General features: G+C 36.3%; 2 protein-coding genes across 18 annotated transcripts in view; both read right to left on the bottom strand.

Moving 5' to 3' along the window:
* Positions 1 to 3,057: 3,057 nt before the first annotated feature.
* The window catches only part of LOC126762533 (ankyrin-3), a 61,521-nt gene continuing 53,448 nt past the window's right edge, over positions 3,058 to 11,130 (bottom strand). For all 11 annotated transcript variants that reach the window (XM_050479358.1, XM_050479359.1, XM_050479348.1 and 8 more), the window contains 2 exons: positions 5,161 to 10,425; positions 3,058 to 4,160 (listed from right to left, as the gene is read on the bottom strand). In XM_050479358.1, the coding sequence (XP_050335315.1) occupies positions 5,270 to 10,425 (5,156 nt within the window). In that variant the 3' untranslated portion in view covers positions 3,058 to 4,160; positions 5,161 to 5,269. The remainder of the gene's footprint in view (positions 4,161 to 5,160; positions 10,426 to 11,130) is intronic.
* The window catches only part of LOC126762537 (uncharacterized), a 28,607-nt gene continuing 20,534 nt past the window's right edge, over positions 3,058 to 11,130 (bottom strand). For all 7 annotated transcript variants that reach the window (XM_050479363.1, XM_050479362.1, XM_050479365.1 and 4 more), the window contains exon 4: positions 3,058 to 4,160. The gene's annotated coding sequence lies outside the window, so the exon portion shown is untranslated. The remainder of the gene's footprint in view (positions 4,161 to 11,130) is intronic.

Genomic DNA, 11,130 nt, shown 5'->3' with positions numbered 1-11,130 from the left:
TAATTTCTCTATTCTCTTATTCGATATGTATCTATATCGTGATTGATTTAACCCTTCCATATGTACATATGTACATACATATATCCGATAATTCAAATTTTAAAATTCAAAAATATACAAATTTCAAACGAAACATACAATTATTTTTAATAAAAAAAAAGAAAATACCGAATACTTGCCGCTTGGCCAAAACAACTGATGGAATCAACTTACCAATGTTTTGTGTTCCAACTGATAAATTGCAACGAGAGATGAGTAAGAGTATATGTATGTCGTGCAATTCAGTTTGTCATAGACATGATATAGAATATGTAAGCTACATTTTAAGGTGAAGGAATCTTCATTAAAATTTCTTCCCCCAAGAGAGAAACCCTCATCTTCTGATAAGTAGAAATTTAACGTTTTTATTCTAGATTAGGCTCCAAGACAAACTTTTTTGCGAAAAACTATGCATGTCATGCTGTATGCTATTATTATTACGTTTCTATTTATAATATACATATACATTTGTACATATGTAAAGAAAGTGGCTTTATATTTTTCAGGACAAAAAAACATAGACGGTATAGTCAAATAATTATTTCACTTTGTTGAATACACTTTGATTCTTTCCACGAAATTTTACATCTCCAGTATTGCATTCCGGTGGACTATATACATATGTAAATCAAAAAGCCATTGGGTAGAAATTATGAATGAATGTTATATGAAGCTATATGTTATAATGATCAGATTTGAACAATTTTTTTGCAAAATGTACCGTTGCATCCAGGGCAATTTCGTGAAGATTTCAGGTTGTTCAATAAGTTTTGTCGTTTGATAAGAATTTCGTCCAATAAAAAAATTTTCCAGACAATGATTGGAATTTGGTCGATCAGTTTGAATGGCAGCTATATGTTATAGCGGTCCGACATCAGTGGTTCCAAGTAATCAGCAGCTTCTTGATGAGAAAAGGATGTGCGCAAAGTAAAAAAAAAATCAAATTGATTGATATTTTGATTTTCTAAAATAAAAGATTTTAACTATTTATCATAAAGATAAATTGTGCAAATATAGTTATTGTAAATTATCCAATTTTTTTGGTTATAATAGAGCTGTTATAAAATAAAGGACGACTTTAAAGTCACAAATAGAACGTGCAACTAATTAACAACGCTTTCTTTTTATTTTTTGAAAAAATGCTTTTATTTCGGTTTTGAAATTAATATTTAGTTGCAAATCCATTACCGTCAATTACGGCTTGACATCTACAAGGCATTGCCTCCACTAACCTTTTGCAGATGTCTTATGGAATATAATTCAATTGTTGTTTATTCGTTTCGTATAATTCCTGGAATTTTGCAATTTTATGGGAATGAACTCTTTTCTTCAAAAGTGTCGAAAGATTTTCGATTGGGTTCAAGGGTTACATGAAAGCCAATCTAATCATGTTTTTTTGAAACCATTGCTTTGTACCACGTGCAGTATGTTTCGGGTCATTTTCTTGCTGGTAAATATACGTTACGGGCATATTGTCATCAGCATATGGTAACTTTACGTTGTCCAGGATTGACATGTATTTAATCTAGTTCATGCGCATGCAAATTATTATACACCCGCCACCATGTTTGAAAGTTGGCCTACGGTATTTTGGTTCCAACTCCTTGTATCGAGGTTTAAGTTTTCCCATCTGAAGAAACCCTATTTTTATTTTTTTCATCAGAAAGTAATACTCTTTTCAATTTTCTTATTTCTTTGCAAACTCTAAGCGGCTCCTTCTATTGCGTTCAAAGAATAATGGCTTCTTCCTTGAAACTCTTCCAAAGAGCCCTGCCTCGCGTAATCGTCTTTTTACGGTATCTACAGATGGTGCATTTGGATTTTCTCCGAAAACCGCAACTCGAATTTGATTTGCCGTCTTGTGGGGATCCTTTTTTGACTCGCGAATAATTAACTCGTCCTCCCGAATACATAGCTGATTTCCAACCTCTCTTCTTTCTTGGAACTGCTTATTTCATTCTTGTTGAAATACCTAACTTCATTAAAAGCCATACGTCTGGAGATATTTATGGTCTTCGCAATGTCTTCGTAAGATTTCCCATCCTTGCCCATCTGTCCTCATCACAAGACTTGCGCTTACCCATTTTTTATTCACTAAAATTTTTAATTCCTTAATAGTAACGTATTTCAATAAAAATATAAAGATATACATAATTACCTGAATAATTAGTATATGCTCGACCGTTTTACTCACTTTTATATAAAACTAGAGGACCCGTCCACGTTTTACTGTGGCTGATACATAGTTAGTATTACTAATACCATCTATATGATTTCTATTATTAAGATTATGACTATTAGTTAAGAAGATATAGCATTTTTGGAGAAACAATCATTTTCAAATGATTCTTACATGAATTTTGAACAAATGCATATGATTTAAAATATAATTTTTGTATTTACGAATTGTATTGAATTTTAACATAAAGAGATATAAAGTATCCTTTGTCCTTGCCCTGGTCCTAAGCTACTTCCTCATCAATTTTCAACCAAATCGGTTCAGCCGTTCTTGAGTTATAAATGGTGTAACTAACATGACTTTCATTTATATATATATGTATATAGATACCTCAATTGTTTCAGAATAATGTTATTTTATCAAAAATGTTTGACAGCTAAATCTAACCTACTTTCATAGAATAGAATTTAAAATAAAATTCATTTTTTTTTCTTGGAAATCTACACTAGTAACAATCAATTGCCATATTTCATAAATTCTAAGTATGTCTCACCAAGTCACCACTAACGAAACTCCAATACATTGAATGAATTAACGTGGAAACTAAAATATACATACATACATACCGTGCAACTCGTAAGCCCCATGTGTAAGAAAGGTGTGAACAATCACATGTACTCGAGAGTACTGGTTAGCTTTGTAACGCCTTGACACTCATAGGAACTTTAACAAAAGCAGTCTTGGATAATCAACGGGGTTAGTTGACTTGGAGTGGTATTTCCTATTCCTGTGTGCAACTGACTTACTTTCATTGAAACAATTAAGAAACACGAGTAATATAGTGTGTATTAGATTAAGCATTTATTTGGTTAATCGTAGGCTTGTGTGTTGCATTACAAATATGCTGTGTCCTCTCATGCATCGATAGGAAATGCATTATTTTACGTTAATATTTAATTTGCAATAAGTTTGACTAATATTATAATAATAATAATTGGTAATACATGCATTTTGGTATGTTTGTATGAATGTATGTGTGTGTGTGCATTGTTACATATATATGTACCATCAATATTGTACTTAATTTACTTTAATTATATATTAAATTTAAATTAGTAAGATGCTTGGGCTTTATTCGCCCCTTTTTGGATTAAAAAATTAAAAAGACAAAGTCACTTTAAAAGCATTTTTTTGTTTTTATTTTTTATTATTTTCATTTTTTTTCTTATTAAGGCATCATACATATGCAAACTTATACGCATGTATTCCATTGAAGCAGCTTAAACTAAATTACATATGAAAGACTTATATATTCAAATAAGTTTTAAAAAATATTAAATACACTACCACGTTCCTCCTTCCTTCTAACACCACATATTAATATAATTTACCGCATACAGTTTACGTAATCAAAAGCATCGTAGAAAATTTCACTTTTCCAAAAATTACATACCGTTAAAATAGCAACAAGTATACATATTTGTATAATAAAGTTTTTCATTCAAATTTTATTTCACATTTAGTTTTTACTAATAAAAGCCCAATAACGAAAATAGTTGTATGTATGTATACATTTAACAGATAATACGTACACTTAAAGAGTCCCTTTGTTGTTTCTTATTAGCAAACCAAGTATAATATAAGTACATTTGATAAATTTGTATAAACTGTCAAATTTGTATTTAATATGCGTGGCATAATAACCTTCAGTAATGCTTGTGTGTGTTTTCGCTCAAACTTGTGTTCTATGTAGATTGGAATTAGTTGTTAATAGATTAATGTATATTACTTAAATTTCGATGCGCCGATAATACTAAAATGCAAAGCTTGTTTTCCAGTAGGGAATGTAACAATTATATGGCATATCTGTCGCGATCCCAAAGCCAATACTCTCGCCTGCTCACCATTCATAAAGCACGCATTTGCGTTTATTTAATTAAATCTGCAAAGGAAAAAAATTATATATATTTTAGAATAATTCGTGCAAGGAGCTGACACACAATGGCTTGTCGCCATTTGATGTGTCTTTTCACTTTGCTGAAAAGCATTCAAATGGCGATAAGCCACTTTACCGGTGAACAATATAGATCTGTGTACCTACTGAGCTACTGAGCTACAGGATATTCTGATATTCTAGCAAATATTTACTTTAAATTGCTCCTCTAAATACGGTGCAGTTAAGGATGTTCGAAATTCGACAGGTGGCCATTAATTTCTTTAAAAAATGCTGTTGGCATTCATGTAAACATACATACAATCGTCTCACAATAATACGAGTATTACTAAATAAACTGCAAAAGCTAATATGACAGCGATTTCATATATAGAAAAGTAAATTGAAATTCAATTGAATTGAATTCGTCCTTGGTGGATGGCTTTCTTTTTGTATACATAATTGAGCAACAGTGATTAAAATTTAATACACCGCACTATGCTTTGAAGCGCGACATTAGCCAATATATGCATATATGTACATATGTTTAAATGAATTCACTATTAACCGTTATGAGAAGCGTTTTCTAAGTGAAACAAATGTCTAATAATTTTAAATTAAATTTAGCAAAGACCTCTTGATGCGGCATGAAATTTTTCTTGTATGATTTGAAAATTTTCTGAAGGTATTTCCTGAGCTACTGAAACCAATTCGTTACAGGTCAATCCAGTGGCTTTAATGTAACAACAATGCACACTATTATAGTCGTCATTAAGTTTGATTTCGTCTCATTATGTACTTTTAATAAGCTTTTAGTTGAGCTCTACTGCATTTTTTTTGTTATTTTTTTTTGTTCCAAAGAAGACAACAAATTTGAGTAAAGAAGTATAACGACAGAACTCTGCAAGAGAAAATCAAACACTTCTGCACGGATACATTCATGAAAACACAAATACATAGGAAACTACTAATGGGAACTCAGTGAAAATGTGCGAAGAATTGCGCTTACCTAACCACTGATGTATGTAAGTATAAAAAGCTTGTAATCCCTTAATTATGTATATTTATGCGTGTCGTTTGTTTCTTATTGCATTAACGTTTTTTATCCGCCATGTCATCTAGTGCTGATCGTCGTACTCTTGTCGATGTTGCGCTTGGCGACGTTTCAGTGCCTCAGCATCTTCCAGCAATACTTCCTCGAGCACATTCTTATCTTCCACAACCGTTGATTCTTCGTGCGACCAAAAGCTAGATGATGTTAGACTAGAGTTTGCACCCGGATACGAGTCCTCCATGAGTGTACTGGATGCACAACTGGTAACACTGCCTGACATTTGCGAATTTCCAGCACTGGTCTGATAAGTTGCAGTGGTGCCAGCTGAACTCGTGTTAGTTTGTTCAATACAAAGTGAGTCGGCCGATACGTCTTTGTGAAGTTGCCCCGTGGGGAATTCTAAATTTGTACTGCCGCTTGCGCTTGTGGTTGTGGTGATCGTTTGTGTAACGATGTGTTCATGTCCCTCAGCATCTGTAGTGGTAGTGGTGGTAGTTGTAGTTGTTGTTAGACCTTCGCCAAGTGTAGTTTCTCCTGTTGGAAATCTTGCCAACAGATCGAACTGCTCGTTTTCCATTGAATCGATGCTCTCCTCACGTGTAGGCTGTTTACGGTCAGTTTCCAATGAGTCGATATCCGAACGTGTAGTAGCATCTTTTGAAATTTCGAAACTGCCAATGCTGCTAGAACGCATATCGAGACTTTTATTTATCTCCAGACTATCTACACTGCCCTTCTCCGAATCCTGTTTATCCAACTTCATTTTCCCCTCCATTGGCTCTGTTGACATTTCTGTGAGTTTTGTCATTGACTCACGCCCTTCACATTCTTCCAGTTTCTGTTTGAGTAGCGCTTCAATTGTTTGTTGCTGTGCCGGCAGCACTTCGGTTCGAGTTACTGTACGTGTTACTTTGCTTACAACAATATTGCTTGCACCATTTTCCCGATCACTTTCGTTTGATTTGTTGGAGTCGTCCGACCGAGAAAGCATGGCAGCCTCTTCCTTGGCTTTGATCTCAATCAAGTGTGCTTCTATACATGCATTCTCCAGACCTTCGAATTCTTTAAGGCTGGAAATTGATATATCATCGCCTTGTGCTGTGGCGCTGCCACTATGGCGAACCATATAGCGGCGTGTGAAACTACCGTTGCTGGAGTCCGTTGAACCTTGGTGCGTTTTATTGCGATTCTCTAAAGAAATTGCCTGTTCTAGCGATTCGAATTCTTGCAAACTGTTCATGGATAAATCGTCATGTTCGCCACGTGCGTAATATCGCCTTGCTGCCATAGCATCATACTCAGGTGTACTGGAGAAGGAGTCTTTAAAACTGCTTATGCGACTACTACCCACTTCGAATTCGCCATCCTCTTCCTTGATATCTTCTAATACACCACCAGTAATGTCGTATGGATAACGCAATTGTGAATCTGTAAGTTGCATTTCAACCCATCGTTTGTTTGAAGCAGCCATGTCTCCAGAATCGCTTTCATCCTGTGGATCGCTGCTGCTGCCCGCAGTTGGTGGACTTTCTTCGAATTCGAAGTTTAGATCATCTCGGAAAATTTGCGAACCTAATTTGGGATCGGCGGGAGCAGATTTTATAATAATTTTTTCAACATCCTCATCATGTTTTGATTCATATTTCGTTGGCTGAATTTTAATGCTCTTTCCACCTAAATCAGCTTCATCGGCTTCTTTAGCCACCTCTTCGATTATGACAAAATCGTCGGAAATATCGGGTTGATCAATCATTTCAAAAGAGTCTGGAGAATCTGGTGCCTTATCATAGTCATCGTAGTCTATATCGCCAGCTTGTGGTCGTTGAAGATCCGCAAGCTTTTGTTCGTACTGTTCTTGTACTAGTTTTTGAAATGTTTCCTCGCTCTTATCCATACGTTTTTGCTGGTGTAGAGGTTCATCAGCAGCTTTATGTAATTCTTCTTGTGTTTTCACTTTGTATAATGATTTTTCTTCGAAACCCTCAGCATTTTCTTCTAAACTTGGCGACTTTTGAAAGTCCTCGGTTACCGTTATATCTGGTATATTTGAGTAGTCCTGCATGTTTTGCGAAGGTCGACGCTCCTCTTCAATAGCCTCGGCCTCCATTTCCTCGGTAGCACTATCCTCAACTATAACCTCAGCCACAAGTTGTGAAGGAGTAAATGGACGTTTTTCGAGGTCAAAGCTATGATCCATTTCGGCGGCTGCTTGTTTCTTCTTGTTCTTCTTTCGTTCGTTTGGTGAGCGAAACTGTCTGGTGTACTCAGATTCGTAGGGATCTGTGTCCGATTCACTTTCAGATTCTTTGTTTTCACCCACTACTGGTAGATCCTTATCCGTGATGGATTTTAAAACATCACCAGTGATCGAAGTACTCTCACTGCGCTTGTGACCGCGTTTACGAGATTCACCGGGTGGTGTTGTAGCGGCAGAGTCTTGTGGAGAATGTTCCTTGCTGTCCATTTCCATGGTAAATGTGTCTTCATGTTCGGGAAATGAAGATGCTTGTTCATCGTGTGGAAAACCAAAAGCCTCAATGCCGGTTAACGAAGAAGAACCTGCTGACCCAATCATATCCTCGAAGTTCTCTACAACAGTTTCTATGTTTGATGTACTTGACATGCTAACCGAAAGGATGCTACCCTCGTCTAAGCTAGAAGCTAGCTTAGAATCGTCAATGGAACGTCTTATGTCACTATGATAGAGCAAAATATCTTCAGGCCGATCTGTATCCTTTCCATCGTCTATTTTAGCTTCATCCATAGGATAAGCTAAGCCCCAAGTTTTTTCCACTTCCTTAGGTTTAGGAAACTCTTCCACCATAACGCTTTCGAAATGCTTTTCCTCGGGTTTGGCCTCCTCGGTTTTCGGTTTAAATATCATTTCTTGTGAACGTTTCATCAGTGACTTTTGCATTTGTTGCTCAGTTTTACTGTAATCTTGAATGTCGAGACTTTCATCACTATCGTCATCATCGTCACGTAAGTCACGAATACGTGATAGTTCCTCAGCTTCCAAAGCATCAGGTTCTGTAGAGGAAGCTACCAATGTTTCCGAAAGTTCTGAAACATCGATACTTCCTAAATTACCGGATGTTTCGGATTGCGAATCGAAACTCTTCATGCTTTCGTGCGAGCTTATCGTCTTTCCACTGCTACTCTCAAGCGTGCTAACTGCGCTTATGTATTCGGTTGCTTCACGCGTTACTGATGACACATCCAATGCTGTTTGATATTCTGAAGAGTTTCCTTGTGTCAGTATATTGTCGACTTCTGACGATAACGGGCGACTGTCGTTTTTATCAAAGCTTTTGTAGTAACTCTCACTGGAGCTCGATTGGTCAATTTCTGGTACCGACCATCTATTCGTGACATCAACAGAGCCAGTTTCAGATTTAATGCGATGCGTAACCTCCTCGAATGGTTTCATTGTTTGTTCCGTACATATCTCCGAAAATACTCCTGTATCACCAAGCTTGGTAACCTCTATTGGTGACCTCCTTAGGTCATCTCCTTCTGTTACAAAGCTAGCTTTGGCTATTTTTTCCTGATAATAGTCCTCCATTGAGCTAAAATCTTCGACAGTTTCAGTCGAAACAAAGCCAAGAGAAGCATGTTCCTCTTTAGTTGCGTATGCTTCCATTGAACTGTAGTCATCTGCAGTGCCTGTAGATATAAAGCCTAGCGAACCGTGTTCATCTTTTAACTCCTCCTTCGTATCATCAACGTTACCTTGAGTATAATGTGTAATAACTGCTTCTTTATTCAGTGTCTCTTTTGTTCTTTCTTCAAAAGTACCCTCATATGATTTTATTGGTTCAAATGTTGATGGAGGCTGAGTTTCCTTAAGTGTATCTGGTATTCCTATGAATGAAGAAATATATTCCTCTTCCAAGAATTTAGGTTCCTTAATTTCCTTTTGCATAAGGCTTTCGTCAGTCACAGTTTTATCTTTTTTCTCTGCGCTAATCAGTGTGTTTGAAATCGAGCGAAACTCAAATTCGGATGGCGACTCTTTAATTGATTTACCATCCTTCACTATGAACTTCAGCTCGTTATTTGCCGCATTCAATGATTCCTGCGCTTCCTCCAATGTTCTGGCAACCATTTGCTCATCAATCAAAGCTCTGGGCAATTCACTCAGTTGCTGTGGAGAATGTACTACCTTAGGTTTAGCTATTGGGATTCCCTTCTCTGTTGTTTCCCATTCACTCTTTTCTAACTCCAAGTCGAGTTTGTCGGATTTTGCGGAACCTAACTTTAATGATTCATAATCGTCCAATGATTGCTTTAAAATGGTTTCTTTTTTTTCGTCGGCTGGTTGGGAAATATCAGCTGTAATTACAAAAGTTTCACAAGATTTGTTCGAATCATCTTGTTTTTCCTTTGTTGGTTCTTGCTCTAGCAAGTCATTTCGTGTTTCGGAACCTTGACGTACTATTTTGCTTTCTCCTTCATCTGTTTCACGCTTCATTGTTACAAATTCCTTAAATACGTCATTACTTTCATCCGAGTCGACAGAAATCTCCTTCATTAATGCGACATCCTTCGCTTCAATTGCTCCCTCCAAGGCTTGATCTTTTGTAGTTACAGCTTCTGGGGAAGACTCTATATCAGTGTCTGGTTTTGTTGGTGTTGTCTTAATTATCACATTACGGCTGGATTCTCCAATATAGAAACTCGTTTTTGATCTGCCTTCAGAGAGCTCAGACTTTTCCGTGTCGACTTCGGCGTCATCTATTGAAATCTCACTAGTTGGTTCCAGTGATTCTGTACGATCCTCGGAAGCTGTTGTAATCGTTGTAGTTGTGGGGTAATCCCGGGCATGTGATGATTTAATTGAAATTTCTGTTGACACTTCATCTGTTTTCGAAATATCGTCGGTGATGTCCAAGCTACGCAGGCTAATGCTGTCCGACTGTTCGTTTACCAGAGCAGCTAAATTCTTGAAAGAATCTGTTGGTTTCATTTGTAAACGTGGCTTAGGCACGGGCGCAGATATCGACAGGTCGGGTAAGATTTCAGAGGAGTCGGTAATACTGTGTGCATCATCACTTTTTTGATATTGCGTTAAGTCGTCGCCAATATCTCTCACGGGTGAGGTTGATTTGGCGGCGCGTGGCTTAGGTGTGGGTGCATCATGTCCAGTTGGGGCAGAAGTCGGCGCACTAGTTGGTACTGGAGTGGTTTCGGATGATTTAGCGAATTCAAAGCCTGTCTCTACAAAGGTAATAATAAGTGTGAAAGTAAAGGTATTTCCAAAGTATTAAAGAAGAATAAATAAAGTTTGAAATGAAAGGAAGATAATAAGCTAAACTAAATGGATAGATAGAGACAAATACAAAGTGATTATTGAAAGCATATGGGTTATATTTTGAACAGATAAATTATATATATTTAATATGATTTGAAAATAAACTACTACTTTCTTTCTGGCAAAATAAATATTAATTGTTTTTTCACATGCAATTTAATTGCTCACCTTGTAATGGAAGCAAAATAAGGATAGCACTTACCAAAATCATAATATTTGAATATGCAATTAGAGCTCAACTTTAACAAAACCTAGCTTGTACTCTTGTAAACAAATCACTTTCAAATGTAATACATACATAGCATATTTAAATAAGCAATGGTTTGTAAATTTTAACGTACAGCACTTCTAAAGACGCTTTCAATGAGGTATGGATATCGAAATGTTTTTTTTTTTAATATTTATGTAATTATTATTTAATATTTCAACTGTCCAACATGGCTTCAGTTGGTTGCCCTGGGACTCCGAGTAGTCCAACTTTCAGTGCTTGTGTTTGACCCTATTGAGACATATCTGGTGAAGATGAATCTGATTTTCATAACTGGTATGGGCAAGCGATTGGAGGATTTTGGTTCATCTTTCCATTTCGGCTATAATATTTTCTTGCGCAT

The sequence above is a fragment of the Bactrocera neohumeralis genome, chromosome 6, assembly GCF_024586455.1.
Source record: "Bactrocera neohumeralis isolate Rockhampton chromosome 6, APGP_CSIRO_Bneo_wtdbg2-racon-allhic-juicebox.fasta_v2, whole genome shotgun sequence".
NCBI lineage: Eukaryota > Metazoa > Arthropoda > Insecta > Diptera > Tephritidae > Bactrocera > Bactrocera neohumeralis.
Note: the sequence above shows the minus strand (reverse complement) of the source record. Positions and strands in the feature narration are given on the sequence as shown.